Source organism: Homalodisca vitripennis, chromosome 1, assembly GCF_021130785.1.
Source record: "Homalodisca vitripennis isolate AUS2020 chromosome 1, UT_GWSS_2.1, whole genome shotgun sequence".
NCBI classification, from domain to species: domain Eukaryota; kingdom Metazoa; phylum Arthropoda; class Insecta; order Hemiptera; family Cicadellidae; genus Homalodisca; species Homalodisca vitripennis.
In genome coordinates this window covers 115,503,635-115,528,892 of record NC_060207.1, presented here as the reverse complement: position 1 = coordinate 115,528,892, position 25,258 = coordinate 115,503,635, and the positions used below count along the sequence as shown (strand labels likewise).

The 25,258-nt window shown below is 33.6% G+C and overlaps 1 protein-coding gene across 1 annotated transcript in view; it reads right to left on the bottom strand.

The window, feature by feature from the left end:
• LOC124369755 (discoidin domain-containing receptor 2) overlaps positions 1-25,258 on the bottom strand; it is a 229,729-nt gene that overhangs the window by 23,223 nt on the left and 181,248 nt on the right. The window contains exons 5-12 of the mRNA XM_046827839.1: positions 24,835-25,066; positions 15,238-15,385; positions 14,165-14,344; positions 13,936-14,075; positions 10,815-11,022; positions 3,523-3,651; positions 2,862-3,070; positions 1,900-2,077 (exon numbers count right to left, since the gene is read on the bottom strand). Of these exons, the coding sequence (XP_046683795.1) occupies positions 1,900-2,077; positions 2,862-3,070; positions 3,523-3,651; positions 10,815-11,022; positions 13,936-14,075; positions 14,165-14,344; positions 15,238-15,385; positions 24,835-25,066 (1,424 nt within the window). The remainder of the gene's footprint in view (positions 1-1,899; positions 2,078-2,861; positions 3,071-3,522; positions 3,652-10,814; positions 11,023-13,935; positions 14,076-14,164; positions 14,345-15,237; positions 15,386-24,834; positions 25,067-25,258) is intronic.

Below are 25,258 nucleotides of genomic sequence, written 5' to 3'. Positions count from 1 at the left end.
CTCTAGATACACAATGTTGGAGTTAAGAACGCTGAGAGTTAAAAAAAACCCATTGCATTGGAATTATGAACAAGTTCATGAGATTAAACTCTGCTATTTGCAGGCTTCTAAAATCCCGTTCGCTGGAATTGATAAAACTATTACAACACGTCTAATGATTAGTTAAGCCTCTTAAACATGTGATTTGTGAAAAAGTATCATAAGCTTTTCATTTCTTTCTATGCCTTTCCATTTTGTCCCACACTAAAACTGGTGTGGCCGCCAATCGAATATTTTCTTGGAGGTATCTCCTCTATCGATTTCACCAAAAACAATATTGTGTTATTTACAGAAAGATTTCACCTGCCGGACTGTAAGTTATTTGCATGCCATAAAGAGCACCAAGTTACACTACTGACATCGACTTTTACTCACGTACACGATCACTTTCAGTTTCCGCGGAATGTGCTCGTCTCAGAGCAAGTTCTTAACAAAGTTTGGATCTTTCACGGCTGTTCTCTGTCATTAGTTTCCTCTCCTATTATAATCCCTGTTCGTGTACGTTTCATTTCAAGCCAATGGGAATATAAACCGATTTTTCATGCAAGGGAAAAATTCATATTGTTATAGTGTATATAAATTGAAATAATATGAAACTTTTAACGTTGTTCAAAAGTATTAAAGGTTAACATCATTCCTATAAATTAGGAACATGCACTTGGTGCATTCAAAAGCATAACAGTAATATTTAGTAGGAAGCTCTAAATAACACTCCACAAATAATACCCATGATATTAAGTGTTCTAAGTCTATACAATGTCTTGGAACAAGACATACAACTTCCTATAATTAGTAAAATTATTTGAACGTAAACTTCTAAGAAACAATAAAATTGCCATATTATACAAACTTAATATTACTGCCTAGTATTTTATAATATACGTTATATTCCTTTTTATCTGTACTCCATAACAACCTACCTGTGAAAGTAACACAGTACAGAGTTGCAGTTTATTATAATTCGTTTTAATAAAAAATAAAAATGTACATTACAAAAATTTATCTTCAAACGATTGTTCTGTGTTATAACAGACATTGCAACACGTTTCCTTTTCAAGTTACGGTATGTAGGCAACCCTAAGTGTATTTGTGTAGTCTCCTCGATGTTATTAATTGTCTAGCGTCTTACAAAAAGTCTTTCAAATAAAATGTTATTTATTTTGTAATTAGAAATATGAAAATAAACACATGAGCCTATTTTTAAACTACCCGAAGTATCTTTGGATTAATGAAAGTCACACCATGTCAGACAAAATGGTGTGATAAAAATTGAGGAAGAAAACAATTTAAAATTAACGTTATTTATATGAAAGAAAACGTAAGGCCGTCAGTATAGATAGATAGATAGTCACGTATAAGTTTGTCTAAGCTGTTGCTGGCATTAAGGGTTAGGAAACCATGGAGTTTGCGAACGCCGAAAGAAAGCTGAACGGACTGGCGTTTATGGTCGAGAGTCGCTTATGCGGTTATTGTTTATTGGTAAGATATGTTATGTACATTTATTATTTATTGGGACTTCTGTAGAAGAACTGTAGGGAAAAAAGAAATAAGCTTTTATACCCCCGGTGAAAAGTAGTACCACAACTACAGAAGTTAGTAAAGAGAAGCTGATTAAAAAATTCGTACCTCAAGCCATTACTTCCATTAATTGGCAGTACTGTTGAATTACGATGTTATTGAAGGTTGTCTATGGAGTACTGTGAGTGAGGCGAATATGTGCGTGTAAGAATGATGGTTTACAAAATACTGAGTAGATCTCGTAATACAAGTTTTGTCCCATATACATTATTCTTTTATATTATTTCAATTGTGCACACAATGTAAGTGTTATATACAAGGAAGCACACAAATATGCATTACCGATCTGATAGTGGTCGCCATACTCCTGAGGCCTGAGGGTGTCCGCGGGGTTAGAGTGGTTGTTGTACTCCACACTCTTGAAAGGCTCGTGGTAGAGAGCGCCCTTCTCCGGGTCATCCAGCGAGAGCTGCCCGTACACGTGTCCGTTGGCATGGACGTTTACTCTCATCTGGAGATCCTTAACAATTCAACAGTCTGGTGTAAGAAAAACTCAAAGTGCGTACAAAATAAAAGACTTCAAGAAAAAACAACATGTTTAACAAACGTTCAGCCCCTCATAATAATACAAAACACTTCAAAACTACTATTATCATGCTCTCAGTGTTTAGTATTAGAATAGATTATAACACTTCGTAAAATGAGAATGTTTTACAGCGGAACCTGACTCAGTTTTATTGCTTCAACCGAGGGAATTCGTCTCGATGAATACGGATCGCTCTACGTTGGGCAACAAGCTAGCATTGCAACAAGTAACGGTTCATTATTTAGTTCGTGTCTATGCCGCTAATATTCGCTATTACATTTTTGTTTGATCTATAACATTTCATCTATTCTTTATACGTGACGATTTTATTCTCCACATTAATTTAAGTCGTACTAGTAAATAAGCCACTCATATAAGGCTTTTAATTTATGAATATCTGCAAATATACAGTTAAAATACCACAAGCTGTTATTAGACTTTGGGATAGAGTTGAGGATATTACTAAACAACTCATGTCAAATATCAGCTAATCACCTGAGCAGTCTTCCGTAACAATCCATAGTGTAGAATGATTTCCTTCAACAAATTTATTTAAACGAGTTTAAATATAACTTTTTATGATTTTTATAGCATGGGCATGTTCTAGCTCCAAACCAATATGTGATATTAAATCTTGTTACGTGCTGTACTAAGCTGTTAAAATCCCTGTGTTTAGTTTACATAGTTGTACTAACTTCTACACACTAGGGTACAGTACCTTCATGTTGAGATTGAGACTCTTGTCAGTGGGGAAAGGTCTACCCAAGACCGGGTGAGCCACTGCACTTTTGAGCTTCCGGTTACGCACGACCACGAACGCGATGGCGGCCGTGAGCAGGACGATGACAGCCAATAGCATGCCGATAACAAGACCCAGAACTTGCCGAGATTCCGGTTCCGGTTTGGGAGGTGGAAGAACTGGAGCCACTAAACCGAGAATCGTAACACAATAAGTAAGAGGTAAAACAAATATAAAAGAACAATAGATATAATGAAAGGTCTAACGTGATACTCAATTTTAAAAACAATAAATTTTAAATAATATAGGATACGATATTTCTCAACATTCTCAATAAAAGTATTTAGAAGTACTTAGAAAAAAAGTAGAGAGATAACTTCATATGAAGCAAATTCGAATCAATAACGAAACCATTCCAAAAGAAGAGAGTCACACAATAAAATTTGCTTTATATTTGAAAGTAAATTTTTAATTACAAAAAGGATGATTTTATATTACTTTTAACAATATAGTATGAGAAATATATTACGAACACAAACTAACCTAGACAGGTGCGGGATACATTTCGGTCGATAGAGGAAAGCATTTGCCTCACGAGAAGACCAATCGTTAGCACTGCCCAATAATTAAATGTGCTTACCAACTTTGTGCTGCTGGTCGCGTGTGGGTGTGGTGTGGACCTCGTCACGTTGTGGAGGATCCTCTCTGACCGGCTCCACCACGTTGACAATGTCTGCTTCCTCCACAGTCAGGTTACCCGGCACCACTACTGTAATTAGAGTTTGGAGGTTAGGATATCAGGATATCTTTACATGCGTAACTACCGCATTATTCTTATTCTAAAATTGATCACTAATGCGATATACTATATAATAGAGACATTGCATCGATGTATACTTTTAAAGATTGATGTAGTATAAAATATTGCTGCGACGAAAAGAATAGACCTTTAAGGTCTATTCACACACGTCAGTTGAGTCACAGTTCCGTCACAGTTCAGTCTCAGTTCAGTTACAGTTCCGTCCGGAATTCGTCAGTCAACTGTCCGTCAGTTGGCTTCAGTCAGTCGTCAGTCACTTTATACAGTGATCTTACAGTCAAGCTTATTTTATCATGAGTGAATTAAATTGGATAATATATAATTACCTCAATGGCTGATTTTACTATAGTAGAGTTAGCTGCAATAGCGATAGCCTTAGATGAGATTGAAAATAAGAGAAAAAAGCGAAGGATATGGGTTCATGATTTATGGAAGAAGAGGGAAAGTCAGGGAGAGTTCATCACGTTATTTAAGGGACTAATGGACGATGAAACTAAGTTCTTTAAATATTTTAGGATGGCCATTTGATGGTCGTTATGATCGTAACAAACAGTCTTTAAAATATAAACTCAACACAGAAATACAACTTTTATATAAAAACGCAATGCTAATAGCAAACACATCCGTCGTGCGACCGTCAGGCGTCCGAACAATCCAAAAATATCGGTGGGAAGAAATCTGAAAATGACTGACGGACGCCGGCAGAGCGACTGACGGACCTGCGCCGGAACTGAGCCGGATGAGTGTAGATAGCGCAACAGGAAATCCATTATAGAATAGAATTTTTGACTGTGACGTGACTGATGTGACTGACCTGTGACGCGCCGGAACTGATGTGTGTGAATAGACCTTAATATTGACTAAAATATAGTTATTTATCTGAAATATCGATATGTAGTTGAAATATTGATATGGACCTAGATGTGTCATGTATACCTACCAATCATTAGGATTTAAACTATCTATATAAACAAAAATACGAGTATGCGTACAAAACCTAAATACTTGATACAACATAATACATACAAAACCATCACAGGAATACATTTGTTAACTTTTATACACATATAACATATTGAATCATAAAAAATACTTCTGCTGCCGGGTCTCGAACCCGGATCTCGAATTTGTATATATGAATATATAAATATATATATTATTTATAAATGTAATTATATAAATTACAAATGAACTAACAAATGTGTTAAGCACGAACGTTAAAAGTGTTTATGCTATGGACTGCTACATCATAATGTGTAATCAACCGCTTTATAAATTTTAAACGACCATATACTTTAAAAAGGAAACTTTTTTAATTACCTACAACTGGGGTTGGAAACTATTGTAATATAATTAACGTTTTTATCGTTTTATACATTATTTTGTACGTTATATATTATTTTTAATTTAATATTTATCAATGCTTTTATGGAGATTATGAGTTATTATGTCTCCAGTATATTACATACTCTAGCGTTTTCATTCCGTAAATAGAGCCGTATAAGAATGTTCACAAGTAATGGACAATGATTATTTTTAGAGCCTTCAATTTAAGCGTCACGACTAATATATAGTACTAGTTACGTATTCTAGTACTACGCATTGGGTTCTATGAGTAGACTTAGGGTGCCTAATTCACATCGGGGAAAGAAATAAGGCCGATTAAACCTTTGTAATATTGAACTATTTACTCTTTACACAGTTTATAAGTATGTTATTACAGTTTACACGTGCCAACTAATAGGTTATTTCTCATTTAAAAATGATTTAAGTAATTCAAGAACTTCATCAATATTGGAATGATATATTGTTATATTTGTAACTGCAGATATTACAGAAGCTATTATAACTTCTGGTAACTGTATATACTAATGTGCCACAAAGAGCTATTCTCATATTAATTTAAGGAAATAGTTATGATTAAATTTTAAAATATTAATTTTGTTATGGTTTGTTTTCGTTATTTTGGTAATGTCAAGACAATATTTTATTTGATTTTACTTGAACAAAAACATGCTTTTATATTACACATATAACTTTAAAATTAGTTTCTACAAAGTTAATTACTTGTATACTGCCCCTTAAATTTATTAAGGCAACGTACTTAATGTTTCGACACTACTGAGGGTAGTAATCGATTGCAGGATAGTAATAATATATGAGCACAAAACAATACTAATTGGAAGATATAAATTGAAATGCGAGCGGGGCAGGCGCCACTTGACAAGCGTGACCTTGGAGCCATCGACCTGTCCGGTGAGTGCGAGAGAGAGGGCAGATGTCAGCAGCCCTTGTGTTAGAGTGAAAAGGTCGATTCTGTCAATTTGATACCGGGAGAGATTACATAATGTAATGTGTGCAGTATCCCTCAGGTAATTATATCAACCCCTCTCTCACATGGGACGCTCTAATAGAATTTTCATCGAAATGTGAACAGAACAGAGATTAAATATTTACGTTTTAACAGTGTTTAACTTTCATCGCGCTCGTGCAATGAATTAAAAATCTCCAGAATATACACATCAGTGTTTTGAATGGATTTAATTAACAACAATAGCCCTTCTAGGAATTAATGCAAGTGAGCGTTTTCATTAAATTTATCTTTGTTAAACATTTCGTTTCGATAAATTAACGAGTTTTTAAATAAAACCCACTATACAATTTTAATTTTAATCGTCATTGTTTATAAGACTACACGCATTTTCGAAAGCAAATGTAATATAACATAATTTTCTTATCTATCAATAATGTTACAATCAGCTAAATTTATTGAACGACTTTCCCTTTTAAATTTGACTATGCAGAAACTCCTTTTACTGAAAGTATTTTTTTTTACTTTAAGACTATACGACGTATTTAAGACATACAGGTTTAATTCGTGATATCTCTGTACTTTTGGAATTTTGTTTCTTGACATGGCGATTTAGGGACATGTTTTCTTACGCAATCCATATTTATTTCACTCAACGTTTGTAATAATATATTATTTATATAAAAGGAGAATTAATGCAATTACACCACAATATTAAATAACCTGTATGCTAGCAAATTTGACCACTCACTTCTTTTACGCTCTAACTAATAGTTTGAAATTAAATTAAAGATATTTTGTAGTAAACTGTTTATGTATATTTTATTTTAAACGTTTTATGCACATAATTTAGTCAATATACTCAACAACTACTTCAAAACCATTTTTATATTGGTGAATATGTAGTTACACGAATACAAGTTATTTACTGCCTTTGATAAAATATTTTTTTTTGGATAAGGCATTTATCATTCGCTAGTTGAGTCTCAAAATTTCACCTACCTAATAAAAACGATTATAGTACTTGAATACCTAACCATATTTCAATTGTTTAGCCTATTATTTTATATGTAATTAACTCTGTAAGTAAATGGCAAAACCTCCACTCACTCAATAGTTCTCTAACTTCTTGATATTAGAGAGAATTAAAATTTGGCACACGCATGCATGAATACCTAACCATATTTCAATTGTTTATTATTTTATATGTAATTATCTCTGTAAGTAAATGGCAAAACCTCCACTCACTCAATAGTTCTCTAACTTCTTGATATTAGAAACAATTAAAATTTGGCACACGCATGCATGATGGCTAAAATATAAAAATTAAAACATTTTCATAAATATTAAACATCCAAAGGAGTTGAAATTTTGGGGGTTACAACCTCTAAAAAACCTATAATTTGGTTTCAACATTTTAAAAAGATTAGGCTATATTTGACACAGACGTGTCTTATAATTCAACAGATACATACAAGATTTCTCATGAAGATCAACCACCCACATGGGTTGAAATGGTGCAACCCCTAGAATAACAATATTTTTGTTCTCCAAACTTTCCAAAGTACAACAAAGATGACATTTGAAATAAAACCAAAGGCATCTTGATCAAAAACTTACAACCCATAGTTGCTTTAATAGGGCTGCAGTACAAGAAGAAATGTTTTTAAATTGCCCGAGTTCCTACAACATTGTAACATGACACACAAGGGCCTTACGCTCTTTTTAGAGATTTTTAATGTAGATGAGCCACCCTTACCGGCTGAAATGGGATTTAAACTCCTTACAGGAACAATAAATTTCTTTTTCAAAATTCCAATGTCCTAGGAAGATTAAATTTGACACATACTTATCTTGTGTTCACAAACCATTGGGGTTGATAAGGAGTTTCAATCATAGAAAAACAATATTTTTGTTATTCAACTTTACAATGTCACAAAAATATGACATTTTACACATTTTCTTCGAGCTTAAATTAGAAAAGAAAATATTGTTATTGCATATCAACCTCCTAAAGCGTGTGAAATATGGTTAAGACAGCTGAAAGAACTATATTTTTGTTTCAGAATTTTCCAATGCCCTATAGATATGCAATTTGATACACGCGTATCTAATGTATTAAGATCTAAACAAAAAACTATAACATGAAGATCAGCCACTCATAGGGATTTTAAAGGTTTGTAACTTCTATAAAGACCAAGTTTTTCAGTTTCCCGATGGTCTTGGACGATGAAGTTTGAATTACACGTGGTTTCAGTTCACAAAAGACAAAGTTAACGTTTCTCGTGAAGATCAGCTACCCATAGAGGATGAAATAGGTTTGCAACGTTCGAAGAACTATATTTTATTCCCAACTTTCCGATGTCCTAGAAAGATCAAATAGAATACACAACATACACTCAACATACTACCAGTACCAGCGATAAATTAGACCGGAAGTAGATTACAAAGGTCGGAAATAGTTGCTGTTATAACGTATAAGCATGTATATAACTTTCTAATTGGTAAATCAAGGCAAACACTACTGCAGCTTCATAAATACTTAAAATTGGACGTATTTGACAATAGACGAAAGTAGACGCCATGTGTATTTTAAATATTATTTTAATATATATATATATTACTTTAATGTGGAAAGTGTTTGTAAACATATTTCATTTTAGATGTAGTAAGTTGACTGTGCTGCTTATCGTAACAGTCACCAATGCGCTGTTTTTGCAGCAAAATGTATGTTGTACATGTACTACATGTACTTGTATACAATTTGAGCGTATCTGATTAATCAGGTGTAAGGTTTATGGAGTTAGCTTTGGTTGGTTTGACATATTATTAAGAATTTTTGAGTTACAGCATTTTAAGCAAACCAATGCCTTTTTGTGAACATTTAAATAGACATGTATCTATATAAAATTAAACTAAATATTTCTTTAAAAAGTTACTAATAAATATCCAATCACTTTAAAATAAACACTGAAAAAACTATCATACGCCATATTTCTGTAGTTCTAAATTTTTGTTGTTCCAAATTTATACTTTTTGAGCCTTCAGTTACATTTGAGATGATAAAGTTTTTCCACTATGCCTGTATTTAAAACATGTAGCGTAAAGGCTGTGAACTTTCATAGATCTAGCCAAAAATTCTCATTCCTCCGGTTCTCTTTGATTTTTAAACTTACATATCTAAAGATAGTTGATCAATTTGGTGTTGAGTACGTAGCTTGGTATAATTCTTTCTATGCCAATAATGATCTATAGTGACTAGAATAATGGCGGGGCCGTGCTGCACCTCTTTATGTATTCTTGGGGATTAGGAGAGACATTGACGTCATATTCCAAGGCTGAGTAACCTTAAATAACAACACGACCAAGATTAGGGTTGCGCATTTGGACCAATATCGACTGAATTTTCTAATAGGTACTCATTTCGGTAAGTGTACAACAATAGTAGTATAATCAATAAAAGCATAATCTGTAGGAACTTTACAGTGAGGCACGTTATCACAACAGCCTCACAGTGTCTGGTTCCACTATTTCAGAAATACGACAGCCGAGCGGTCGATGTAAATATTGTAATGCAACCGTACACATCGCACTCCGCTAACGGCATTACTGCTGATGCAATCAATTAATATTACCTCAGCTATTGTCAGTGTCCCGCTGGGTTGGAAATTACGGTCATACTGGATAATAATCGAACGATATTTGTTGTATGATGGATAAAGTTTAGTCAAGTTGGAAATTTCATTCAGGTTTGACTGAAAATTATTACTTTATTTAGTAAAAAGTTGCTCTTACGGTTTTTAAACTGATCTAAATATGTGGATTACATTACTAGACGGTAATATTATTGTCTATAATATTTACAAGTCTCATAATTTGTGGGAAATCATGATAAATAAACTCTGAAGATAATAGTATTCAGGAAGAAGTAAACGTATTAGGAAGAAGTTAGTTACATAAAAATGATACCTTAATATACCAAACATTAGTCTGTAATAAAAATATTTAAATTTTAAAAATTTTGGAACAACGATGTAATAACTAAAGATACTACCAAAAATAATTGTATGTGTATATTCAGACTTTTGAAATTGTGCTAGACCAGCTTAAAAATGAGTAACTGAAAATCAGAACTCACGCTGAGTAACTCTAAAACAATATTTTTGTAAGTGTACATCCCTTAGCAGCTTGAACATGTAACAAGAATATCCCTCCTCCCAACAACAATTGCCGTTCGGTGTATTGTTTCAAAAGTACTGCATGCTACGGAATACGCCGATTTTTATGTTTCTCAGTTTTTTACCTTGTCCGGTGTATGCAGCACGTTTTTGTGTTGTGCGCCTACATTGTGCAGTCCTATCGGTTCATACTTCCCACAGCTGTGAAACTCGAGTATTTGTTTTAAATACAAGTGACTTTATTTAAGTATTTTATATATATATATATATATATATATATATATATATATATATATATATATATATATATATAATATATTATTCTGTGATGTGTGAAGAAGATGATAGACAGATTCCAAATGTAGAAACGTAGCGTTCCATTCTTAAAAAAAAAAAACGACAGAACAGTCCAATATTAAAATATCCGATCAGATTCAAGCTCATTACTAGCCTGCGTTAGGTTTTGTCTTTATCAGAACTCGCATTTTGTTTATCGAGGAATCATATGTTTTCATTGAACAGTGTTGAGATTGTGACTGTATCGGATAATTTTATTAATCCTCTAACAAATACAATAGGTATATTTGACAACATGTACAAACACCAAATGGTAAAGTACTGACCGGACTCGAAGGTGACCTCGCTGAGCAGGATCCAGCGAGCGGCGAAGTAGAGTTGGAGCTTGATGAAGCGCCCGAGCCTCTGGTGCAGCTTGACCGTGACGTTCCTAGCGTGTTCCATGACCAGGTCTGGCATGTAGGAGAAGTGGACTGGCTCACCGGTGAAGTGGCGGCCACCCACACTGAAGTAGACCTTGGCGTGGGAGAACACCTGTACGATTATAAGTCTTGTATATTGGCTAATATTTTTACGAGCCCAAACACAAGGTAACATATAAATAAACTAGTTGGACAAAGTTCCCTAGTTTGGATGTTAGGTGTACGAGTATTAATGAAGGAACAATGGTGCTCAAAAGCCAAAATATAGTATTGTTATTGCCATAATAAACATTGCGAATAACAAAGCCGGTCCAATGAGTGTTAAAATGAGAGGCCCAAACCTCTTGGAGACGTTTGGAAAATGTGGATATATAGATGGATGGATATAATAATTATGATTACGTTTGCCCTGAAATTTCGCAAAAAACTGTTGAAGCATTCAAACTGAAATGTTATATGAACTAAGTTTAGACACTGAAATATCATATAGGCCTACGCAGAGTTATTCACCTTGCTAGCTTTTAAATGTTCCGCATAAATGGATGGATGTTGTAAAATTTTGATACAAACAGAAATATTTCTTGAAATTTAAGCCTTGAAAGTAATCACTCTTCTTATTTTAATATATTTAGATATTTTTATCTGTCGAACATTTTACTTACATTGGAGAGGTGGGGATTTTTACCTTAAATAATTTTTTAGATGCATATTTTAGTAAATACTGATTGTAAAGCACTGTAGTGGTGAACCACAAATATAAATGTCACAATCACGTGTAACTACAATATACTACACAATGCCAGGTATGAATTGAACCTTTTAGTCCATTGGGCCATTAATTAAAAATATTGCATGAAAAATAATCAATCATCAATGCAGTAAAAGTGAACATAAAACTATTCTATAAATCTGCACATTTACAACAGTGGCTAAAGAAAAAAAAACATAAAGCATCATTTGTCACATAAAAGGCATTAACCAAACTCAACGAGATATTCTCTACTTTATGGGAAACAGGCGGGTGTAGTGGGGCTATGTTAATGTTTCTATGAAAATGTCATATGTAATGAAACGCAATACACAAAACTCAATTAAATATTTTAAAGAATGTGGGAATCGTCTCACTATAGGGGATAAACCATTGTATTCAGAGACTACTTGTTATAGTTACAAGGGAAAATGCTGATCAGATTTTCCATGCCAAAGAGTATCAGGAAACAAGCAACAATAGTCGGAAAGTATGGAAATGTACCATACTTCATTAGTTTTACAAAGAGGTTGTGGATGCTTTTTAAGAACGAAAGCCGATAGTACGGACCCAAAGGAGATGGGTGTGTCCTGGAAAGGAATTAAAATAATCCTAAATATGAAAATCTGTGGTTTTCTACTTCTATTTTCACACAAAGAAATTTTACATGAATGCTTACGTTATATATTCCATACGTTAAAATAGAAATTCCACCATGTAACTAATAATAGGAGCTCTAGCCTACTATAATTAAATATTTTAATTTCAATTCAAATAATTCACTAAATACATATCATGTAATTGATACAGACTTTTAAGTTCTATTGTGAGTGATCACAAAAATTAAATCACTCTACTCTAGGGCTCTAATACACTGCCCTTTAACTGATTCATAATCACTTCTCATATTTAATTACACTAAAGTGGATCTGAAGAATTTAAGTGAAGTGCCTTCATACATTGAACACGTGCTTCAAAGAGAAATCCGGTATTCTGGTAAATTATGGAGATTTTGTAACGATGAAGGGGTAATTTGTTTTAATTCGTAAATAAAACTTACGAAAATATCAGTTTGAAAAACTGTATATCAAAGTAATATTAATTATTAGAACATCTGTGAAATATTACTAATGCAATTATTATAGTGAAATAAACAGTAAATATCGAAAAGTCCTTATAGTAATTAAAATCACTAAATACTGTAATTATAAGGCAGAAGGTTGAAGATCAATTGAACATATTTTCACTAAAAGTTAGAGTTTAGTCTAATATACGCTAAAAATGTATACATTCTCAGTTGTAGAAGATGGAAATCCATCAATGTTATGCATCCTTTAAAGTGTATCGTTATTACAACCGTTAATAATAATCCTTTTATACATTGAATATTAAGCAGCTTTGTCTGCTCGAAACGAAAACAGAGTTACCTAAATGCATTACATGGAGTAATCCTTTAACGATTGTAAGTGATAACAGAGTTCAGATCTCCTGCAACAATAGTTCTCTCTGTAAAATTAATCCTACTACAGCTCTGAGCTTCCGTTTCTCTTTTAATTAGCTCTAGTGTCCTTGCTTTATTTTTAATTACTTAATTAAGTAGTTTCCTTTGAATGTGCATATCTAACACTGTTAGGTGCGGGTATTAAGCTTAAGGTACGTTTTATAAGTATCTGATCAGATTCCCAACTAATGAACTAGTACAAAACTGGCTATACTTGGATTCCGAGACAAACGATGTTGACATTTACATCTGAGCAAACCGACTGCTAGAAATTGATGGGGTTGTCTGGGATAGTAGAAGAGATTATATTTGAATAACGGGTCTAAATTACTTCAGATTAAGATGGCTAAGGTGGAGATCACCTGTTAAAATCTACAAAATTTAAAGCTAGAGCTGACGAAGATACGCTCCTCTGTCTGATTAGACTCGTAGAAGCTCATACAGTCCCTCTCCAAATTACAGAGTAACATAGGTTCTTCATTTTGATTATTGCGGCAAGACGTGATCTAAATTCCTTACTCATCCTCAATGTCATACAACACCTGTAGTCTGTTTCAGTAGTAAGACAGGTAGATAATACCCAGGCAGATGTAAACGTAATGAGGCTTCTTACACTAGAGAATGTCTACATTAAGGTCCAGTGCTCGAATAAGTTATCTACTATAAATCAGCCCTTGTAGTCTCTACTGTCGAATAAGAAATGAATCTTGTTATAACACGAACTGCAGTATCGAAATTATTGTAATGAATAAATATGATAAAACTGTAACATTTACCTGTATATCTTTTGAATATAGATTGTTAGTGTAGAGGTACATGGCAGAAAAGTTACGAACGTGGTCAAACTCAAAAATGATCTCCACAGGCTGCCCAAGATGTCCAGATGTATCATTTCTCCAGCCCACCCACCCAAAGCCTGCAAATCAATACATTATATTAGACTCATTCAAAATTGGTCAATACATATTTATGTTACAGTAAGGGAATTAACAATAGGACACACACCTTTTGGAGAGGCCTCCAGATCCATCCGGAAGGAGTCGTATCCCTTCAACCCGTCGACTAGCTGCCCCAAACCTCCCGTGAGTTGGCCATTCTCCTCCCGGCCGTCATAGCTGCGGTCCCGGAGGTCCATCTCGGAACCTCTCAAGGCGCCTTGGGGCATCGTATAGCTCACCACTCCCTCTGGAACGGCCATGGATAGCAAAATAACCGATTGTTATGTGGGGTGCTCACTATAGAATATTTTTGTTTTGCATTTAAATTTTATTTCTATTTAGTTTTTAGCATTTAACGATTGCCAAAAGTAGGAATGTGCAAAATTTATAGATTTTCGGATTTACAAATATTTACCGAGTTTCAAAAAATAACCCAAAAATATACAAATCTAGAAACATAAATTATACTCGTTACAAATAAACATAAATAAACAACACATACAAACCAACATAAACATAAACTGACCATCATGTGTGAAACTAATAAGGGAAGACTTTTTTAAAGTAAAGAAAATCTCAAAACTAGATGCATAATAAATATATATTTCAAGTAATAGAGAGTTTGAAATGCAACAATATACTTTCAGAAGTTAAACCGTTTAGTTATGTTAAAGTACTCAAAGGAAGGAAAATATGATGGTAGTGTAAAAAGTTTGAAACTGAGTTATAATGTGTTCATTTACAATATAAGTAGAGTATATGTGTAGAGTGTTTAAACCATATATATATATATATATATATATATATATATATATATATATATATATATATATATATATATATTTGTTATATATAAGTTTACCTCATTGGTTAGCGCCTTATATTGACAAATAACCGAAGTACTGCAAGTTTTATCCTTCCGCTAGGCACACAGTTACGTGTATTTTATTGTTGAAAAGTTACATAATTTACTAAATCTGTAAAAAAATGCGAAATAAAGGTAAATACTGACAAAATGGAACCAGAAATATATTTGATAAATGGTTTTCTAACTACTGATATTTTGTCAAAAAGGTATAACAAGTTTTCAAATTACGTAAAAGTGTGTTAATTTATTGCAGTTACACAAAAGACCAGTACCTGACCACCGGCAGCCCACCAGCTCCACGCGAAGGCACACGGTCCGCATGTGGGCAGTGAAGGGGACGAACCGCACTCTACTGGCTACAAGGATGGGCTGCAGGTTCTGCTCCACCACCGTAGTCGTGTCAGTGTTTCCCGGCAGGACCTACGACATTTTATTTTATCTCACTATGATAATAAAGGTTTCTCTTTATGTATATTTAAGGGATAAATAGGCTATCATTATCTAAGTATTAAACTAAAAAATATATAGCGCACATACGGTAAGAATGGTTGATTAAATGTGAGTGTTCTATTTATCTCCATTTAATAATTTCAACAATAATATTGAATCAACTCTTCCCACTATAACTGTGTTGTTGGTTGATCCACTGCCGTGCTTTGAGATCACGGCAAAAACATCATAGACGCACTCAGTTGTGCACCTGATGAGACAATGATAAGACCTCTTCATCAATATCACACTGGATGGCATCTGGGTAAAATCAGATAGACTCTTTTGTATCCTGGGTGTCTCTGATGCAATGAGTTCTTTTTGAACATCTTCGTGATTCACTTATTTTTTGGATGTCTTCAGATATAGACGTGGATCAGATTCCAGGAAGTTTATGCGATTGTCAGATTTATAGGCGAATGGTGAAATTGAGCTAAATTCAAAATTGTTCTCATATAGTTTCAGCCTATCATCTATTTGAATGTCGATCTTTATCACCGTTTTCCAGATGAGTAAAGAAATTCATGTTACTATGTAATTTAACTTCCGAATCTCCTTTTCAGTAATAATAGCTTGTAATAGTAATTACATGATTTGGTACCTTTTTATGTAAAAGCTCCGTAATATTTATTGAAAATACCATCACGTTTAGTCAGTCACATTATTATTATAATTAATGTTAGCTCAATTCCAAGTAACCAAATGAATCTATAAAGTTCGGTGGTGACACCGTTCGTGAAGAAACTTCACTGTTACGTGTATAAACTGCCTTTTGAATTACGTAATTAATCGTATCCTTATGACTAATAACAATACCTAACAATGTGAATATTTATTTAACTGCAGATTATAATGTATAATTAGTTAAATAATATAATTATGAAGTAAATAACCGTATAAATATGCCAAATATACAGACAGAAACAATTTTTTTAACAAATATTTACAACTTAAGGATTTTATTAATTATCACAGAAAACTAATGACTTGAAAACTTTCCTCCCTAAGGAATTCTGCGTTAAAAATCAACTAAAGGGTTTGTGTGGAGTTCTAATAACGTGGAAAATATTCAGTATAAATAAATTCAGTAATCGTGCGGACACAGATTTCAAATTTACCAGAGAAGAAAATATTTTTTCAAATACCCATCTAACTAATCATAAACTGACCCAAATCGATTAGTACATTAATTTGAATAAGTAGCATAAAAGTACATTAAGTAAAACGACTGAAAGCAAAGTTGCGCAGAGGCAATTTTGTTCTAACTGAACTTGTCACTTTATAACAGTGTGATTGTACTTGCTTGTTTTAACCACTAAATTTTGCAGCCTTAATTTACACAACAGCTTAAAAGTTAGAGTACCAAAGGTGCTAAGTCCATGGATTTCCATCCATTACAAAATTCATATACAGTTTAAAATAAAATAATTTGAGCTAAGCTGCTATAAAAAATGAAATAAACAACAAGGGTATTTATATACGAAGTATATAAAAATATCTGTTTTATACAACTTGTATGGTGTAAAAAAATCGATAACCATTACGTTTTTAGTGTAAAATTTTTATACACTTTAGAAAACATACGTTAGCTATGTAAAATAAATTGAATGTGTACGTATATATATATATATATATATATATATATAAACAAATGTAATGTGTACGCGTATATATATAAAACACACACACACACACACACACACACACACATATATATATATATATATATATATATATATATATATATATATATAACCCGGTAAGATTTCGAGTTTTGGACACACAATATATTGACACACCAAATACAATACATACAGTATATTTGTATATATTTCCTAGGACAAATATATAAATATATTTCATGTAATTTATGTTTTAATTTAAGAGTTGTGTTAAGCTGCACTTGAATAGAAGAAAATATTACTCTATAACTGAAGTAGCCCTATAATCGAGTAAGCAGTCAAAAGTTTTAACAGATTTCCGACTCAACAGCCAGTAACTCAGGAGATCATTTTGACATCAACTTTGGGCAACGTGCCCTATAATGGCTCTGACCCTAATTGGTTGGTTGTATTGGAAGGTTTGAATACCTCTGCGAGGCGCGTTACGTATATTGAAAAAAAATCAAGTAAACATTATTTCTGGTTTTTATGTTTTATCCTGTTGTAGCCTAGTTAAATATATAAAATTAATGACATCTACCGTTGATTTGATTTTATTATTCAACAGTATGTGTTATCATTGGCAAAATTGGTCCTGAGTGCATAGCTAACAAATCCTAGATACACTGATTACTGTCAGTATATTGTGTTTCCGAAACTCATTTTCAAAAACTGAAAAAAACAGTTAACTCGGTTTACTAAACAGTGGCATTGAACACTTTATTAGCATAGTATCCAATGCTTTTAAGTTATTTCCAGCAAATCAAACAAGCTTTATGGTAGTATCAAAGGCGAGAAATGTAACTAAGAATCGCGAAGGAATTCGTACCGGGTTATACAAAACCCCAGGTTTATTAATTTAAAAAGATAATTAATAAAATCACTTTACTGCTGAAGAACTGTACCGAAAAATATTGTAGTATCATTCAGCGTACGGTGCCGTGACACGACACGGCGCGTTGAGATGTCCACCCTCAATACATGCTGGTATCCGATCAGAGATCAGTATCCCACTTCCGCCTTTGCTTGTGTGGCATGTGATTGTGATTTTGACTTCTCATGTTCGTGACTCACATCCTCTGCAGTGACAACGTATAGACTGGTTTCCAAGCAGCTTTCGGATATGTATATACCTATCTGTATATGTTATGACATTTTTACGATTAGGCTATTCTAAATTTTTTAAATTTCAAAACTAAATATGGTTATTTTGCAAATAATTTGATTTTAGTAGCATGAAAAAAACCTATTTCATTTTAGGTATAAATTTTCCATGTTTTATTTTCTGATTCCATACAAGAAAATAGTAAGTCAAGTTTGTACACTAACTGTAAATTAAATTGTTTATAAATAGGTTTTTAAATCCTGTTAAAGCATGTGTGCATTACAAAAAAATCATTTTCACTCGGATAATTAATCGTTTGAAATTGCATAGTATTGTTTTATACTTTTCCAACTGTGTCTGCATCACAGAGTAATGTCTATCTATGGATATTTTACGAAGTAATATTAACCCGCCAAACAGGTAGTGGTGTATCGGTTACCGTAGTTTAAAAGATGATAGTATGTTACTGATTATTACTGATGAAAGCAGATTATATAAAACTAGGCATGTCAAAAGGCCCACTTATCTACCATATTACACGAAAAATATTTCAATTAATGTTGTTACATTAACATTCTGCAGCTAAATTAGCGAGAGTGAGTTATAAGATTAAAGACTTTTGTAAATGGGTTACCGGCACAATTCGAGTAACGAGATTGGTTGTCAAGCTGCGCACACGAGAGGATCATAAGGGTAAATAGTCTGTCTGTCTGACTGTCTGTCACATAGACGACGGTTAAGCCGTTGTCATCCGCAGGAAAGTCCTTGTCACATTGAGGTCCTGCTTCATTGTCTCTACCTTTTGTTTGTCGGTTCATTTTTGCAATGATTACTTTTGAACAGGTGTATGCATTTAAAAGCTCGTTTATTATAAAAACTTAACGGAAGATGATTAAAAAAATCTTATTATACATATATTTATCCTTGCTGACTTCTTCTTAGTTACCAACACATAATTATGGTTTTCTATGGCAGGATATCTGCGTTCTTATTTCCAATTTTAATAAATGATGAAACTAAAATGGTTGCAAAACATTGTATACTATGTATATTTGTAATTGATGTGTAGAGTAGTAATACATTAAACCGCAAATTTTTATTCACGTTATTTTTCTTAGTAAGAAAACTTAATATTTTTCAAATTATAGAACAGTATATGTAGAACGACAAAACTATTTGAAAATCATTCAAAAAGAGATCATTTTTGTTAATAGTGGATATACTTCTTACGATAAAATATTACCCACGCAACTTACTCCACAAGTAATCTTAAGTAGGACACTAACATAAATCCTTTAATTATGTGATCCATAAAGATGACCAGTGATCATCTTTCCAAGCAATACCTTTGCCATTTATAGCAACGCGCTTTATTTATATTTATTTTGTGCGTAAGTAAAAGCCAAGAGCTTCACAATTAATTATAATGTTTTGCAATTATAACGCTCCTCAAATACATACGTTGTAAAATTCTCTGGCAGTAAAAAAGTTAAATAATGGATTGCTATAGGTAAGAAATTCATGTTTGTCGGATCTCATTGCAACAAATGGTCAAAACTTGTATAATGGGAAACATGTTATAATCACCCGTTAATGTTGTTCAGTAGGATTTTCAACCTCGAACTACTGCAACTGTGAAACCATCGTTTTCCCAAGGAACTGTTTTCTGCATCTTCCGCATTTTTCAAGATATCTACTATGATGTAGAAGATAGCTTATCGTACGCTTTCTACCGCTCTCGATATTACCGATACCACATAACCATAGATCTTAAGCATAATTTTTCTTCTGAATTCCTTGTTTTCAGCCTTCTCCCTTTAAATCTAAAGATAATTACTAGTTCTGCTTAACCAGAGACTACCACAGAGCAACAGATACAGTCTAGAAATGGCAATTGGCTGTCAGGAACTTTCTTTACATCTTCCCATTTTCTGCAAGAGGTTGAGACAGGGTTTGTCGTGGCCCGAGTTCCCCTTCAAGCAATCTTCCAGAATTTCCAAGGAAGCTCATCTTGAAAGTGTAAATAAATTGCCACGACCAGCGAAAAAATGGACAAAGCATAAATTTATGTTCCTCAACCACCCATTGTTCTAGGTTTCCGATATAACTGAATTCTTCTCGACTGAGCTTGCAGAGATGGACGATCTGTCTTTTCAACCGCTAGAGTGACGACGTGCTCGTCTATCGAGGACAGCACTCTAATCACCACTTGAGAAGCCATTGTGCCTTGGCGACAGTCCTCACGGTAATAACAGCGGCGTAGCCATTCGTTCGTCTATACCACGAGGAACTTCACTCAATGAATATCCACAAGGAGAATTCCATTGTATGCGTTGTTCTACATCTTCGTTACTATGATCGCGCCCTGAGCTGCACGTGACTCTTACTGCCATTATATTGCAATGGTTTTTGTTTTCTAATTTTAAAAACATACACAACTTAGCCTATAATTTCAATTAAACTTAAGACGAATTTCACAAGAACTTTTGAAAACTTACAACAAGTACTCGTATTTTAAGTACGGTACTGAAAAAAACGTTAATTTGAATGTTTGGCTAATATTGATATTAAGTGCATTATCAGTTTAAAAAATTCTGCAGATAGTTTAAAGCTTGTAGAATTGAGACATCCTAATATTAGTGGATCTATGAATACCGGGCGTAATATCCAGCAGAAAGGCGTATACTTGGTCGAATGACAACCCACTAAAGATAGTTGAGGACGGGGAACGCTCTGTAATACCAGGATCGATGTCTGCACCAGTTGGGGTTATTGCGTCCGTAAAACCTTTATGGTCAGTGTTATGGATCTTTAGATTATGTTCTACACGACACACACGTTAAGCCATATTCTTTAAGTAATGGCAATAATCTAATTTAATATTAATAAAAATTAATATTATAAAATTCACTCACTGTACAAAACTGTACATATACATAATACAGCCCTTACTTTTGTCCACACATTATTTGGTATTTGGTTGTTTCTACCATAAGATCAAATACCCGTTAAAGATCTTTTAATATCAACAAAAATCGATAAAAATTACTCCCTCCACACTTTTGTAATCTTAGTAAGAATTTTTCAGTCTTTACAAAGTAATTTTTTAGTTAAAAATCTATTTATTGATATCAAAGTTTATGGGATTCGTTATATTTAATTTCACACTCTTAATAGTAATTTATTTTGTTCTGGACGAATAAATAATTATAATATTATATAGACATACATTTATTAATGTTGAGTTATTTTTGGTGATAAGAATAAAGTTCTAAAATGCGCCGGAAATGCATATTTAAGTAGAATGTCTTAGATACGATGGCAATATTTGTACAATATGTGTGCAAAGTTTGACAGTGACAACTTAGAACAGCAACGGTTGATTGTGTAGTAGCATCGGATTCCATCCTTGGACCATTGCTGGTCCGTCCTAAATTTATTTAGCGTAGTTCAAACCTTCCTCCAATAGGACTGACCGCTCTCCACAGTACGTATATCGGTGAGTGAACAACCAGAGAGGGCGCTCCGCCGAAGAAGGTCCCAATCTTGGACGATCCACCTTAGCCACACTCATGGACAGACACCAGCTGACACGACTCCACTACCACCGACATACACTTGACTACCATTGAATCATTGAACAAACACGTAACACCACAATTAATATGCCTCATTCTGCTTGTTGAAGAAATGCTGCACCAGCAAGGGTCTTAAATCCCAGTTTACTAGCACGGCCTGCCTGCCTCTTCATTGCATCACCATCGAATACTCCTGAGTGATATATCCAAGTACTCTCGGAGTATTCTGACAAAATGCTGAATCCGAGGAAAAGTGGCTTATTCTCAATTTTGGAGAATAAAGGATAGGTAAAATAATTTTACATTCATAATACAATGCATAAGATAAAAAATCATTTCCTTTTCATTACCATGACTATTTAAATAAGAACACGTTTTTAATACAACAATTACCAGTGTAAGTTTGGAAAATACTTTACTCTAAATCGTCTCTCAAGAATGTAGAATATGACACTGCCAATTCAACTACTACAGTTTTAAACTTCAAACTAATAATCGAGTGCTAAGTGATGTCTGGCATGCCATGCATTTAAAATATTGGACATTCCAAAACCCAAGGGGTAAGTTCAAGAGGGTTGTCAAGATCGGATTTGGGTTAATTTAAATTACCATACAATAATGACTTTTGCACACCTAATACGGCGAGAATTCTGGATATTTATATTTATTTAATTTTCACTTGTTACTCTTTGTTGCCACTCCAATCATAATACAAATTTTAGTACAATTTTTTCGTGTATGTTACAGATACACGAAGTTAAAAGAGATCGAAATAAAATGAGATAGTAAAAACTTGAGTATAACACAATCCTCTCGCAATGTGGCTGTAAAATATTGAAATTCTGATCATCTTGATCCCAATTAAACAAAAAGAAGAAGAGATTACGTTACGATAAATCAATTCTACGATTTCAGAAAATATTAGAGTGTTAAAAAGGTTATTAGTTGCTCTCTGAATATTCGCCAAATATAGCCATTTTGCCTCTTTATACATTGTGTTTAAGTCTTCCTTAACTAAAAAAACTTATGGTAAAGTGTTTTAAAATTTAATTTCATACAGCACTAGAATTTTATGTTTTATATAACTTTTAAGCAAACTTTTTGAGATAGACATTACTATTCTATATACAAAGTTTGAACATGACTACTCAAAAATAAATATTTCCTTTGCGATGTTCGAAGCGAATAACGTTAATATACGTTCAAAATACTTCAAATTCAGAGTTGTTATTCCTTACGAAACCAAACATTTAAACAAAATTTGTCATTTATGTTATTAACACGCTTATGTATGTAAAATTTCATTAACTTGAATTATTAAATTACGGAAGTATTGTAACTCCTCAGGCTCTGTATCCATCATTTGTGTGTTCGGCGATCGCTGTAGATACAGTTTTATCGTACGTTAGGGTGTGATTTTCTTTATCGATGACAATGTTGGAACTTCATCAACGCTCTTTTGACTAAAGACTAAAGCTCCAAATTCTGGATTTATTACTGCACTGTAGGTTAAATTGCTCCAAAAAATTATCACTCATTCAATATAAGGCTCCCCCAATTTTGAATGCTACAATAATCTATTTATTCTTCTAAAGGAAAAATATAATCTTGTTAGAAATTATCAGTACGAAATAAATACGATTTAAATTTAAAATTATGTTATTAATGAACAACCTAGTATAAGAAGATGTTCAGATTCAATAGAAGGTTAGAAGTGAAGTAAGTTAGAAGGAAGTATATTCTGTTCAGGAGGTCTGTCACTCTTACAAAGCTCAATAATTGCAAGTTTAGACTGAGACTCATTTGTATGTTAATGATGTGACGGAGACAGAGGTGCGACTCCCACGGATTGATAAGGCACGGGTGTCTCTCTTATCAGCTCCCGCCGCAGCCACGACCTCCCAGTAATGTACTAAGAGCAGTACGTGCCTCACCTGCACCGGCACTCCGGATTACAAACGGCGCTGCGCGGCGCGGCGTCTGATATTGTGAGCCTCACAAATGATCGTTAGTGTAAGTCCTGGTAGCGGACGATAAGTATTATATTTCTGTTAGCCTAATTCCTAAACACGAGGAAATAACCTATTTGTAAAGATAGACAAAATACTTGTTATTTAAATAATCATTCTTATTTTTATAACAATACATATGAAGTCTCTATAAAATACCATAACCGATAACCGAAGGGAAAGTCGTGCAAATTGCTAAATCAGTCTCAAATCAGACCCCAAACCATAAAATAAAGCTGGTACTTAGACACATTATTAATATAAACTTACATCATAATTCTTTTAGTGGAAGGTGCTATTAAGAATCTACTTTATGTTTTATAATATTCGATAACGGAACATAAAGGTAACTTATAACGGAAGTTTATTATTATATTATATATAGTATAGTTGTAAAACTAACAATCTTCGATTTGTTTGGCCATAAACAGGTTTTTAAGTAACCGTGTTATAGCGATAGTGGTTTTGACAAACTCCACAACGCACTTCATCGAGCCTCCCTGATTAGTGTGAGGGATGTAGTACGATAGGCTCGTTATTTAAAGAACTCCAAAAGAGTTCATTAGGCAAACTTGCATGAGTGACAAGTTATCTCTAATTATTCTAAAGCCAGAGAACTCTGTGAAATCTTTTTACCAAGAATTTTTGAATTATGTTCTGAATATCCTGATTTTATTGTTTACAATAATAAATGTTTACAACAAAATGGTTTACAACGATTTCATGCAATACGGAATATGTAAATACAAACATACTAAGTTAAGGTAGTTTTATGAAGGAATTATTCAATTCAATTAGGATATTATTAATATAAATCTTAATTTCTAAATTTACGCTTATTAGGCTAAGGCTCATTCAAATCATAGATTGTGCCCCTAAACCTTTTGCGAATTATGATCAGTTTTCTAACTGGTTCCTTAGAATTGTATTATTTGTTTAGTAGTGGACAGCACCAGAAACTTTTCGGCTATCACCTCAGCTATTTGGATACTTGTAATACGAAAGATTATACAATGTCGGGACTTACAGACTTGGCAGCGAAGCTCTGCCATCTCCTCCACTTGTTGAAGCCGGGTCTCCAATAGTCCAGGAAGAACTCCTCGGCATACTCTTGCCCCTGGCCGTTACCGTATCGGCCCTGAGTCTTGGTGGCCGTGAGAGCGTACACCTGCTGCAGGTCTATCTCCAGGAACTCCCTTGCCTCCTGTGTGACCATATGCCGAGGACACCAAGCACCCCCATGCTTGTCATTCCTCAACCTACAAAAGTATCAATCAACTATTGCACTCTTTCATTCGGTAAAAGCAACACTATTTCGTAGTGTAGTAATATATACAGCTCCCACATCTGGGGCTTTAAAAGCTGTTGCATATAGTTCCAACACCCTTAGTTTAAATAGTGTTCGTACAAGTAATGATAATAAATAATTTTTTTGTAGCTTCTTACTCTGA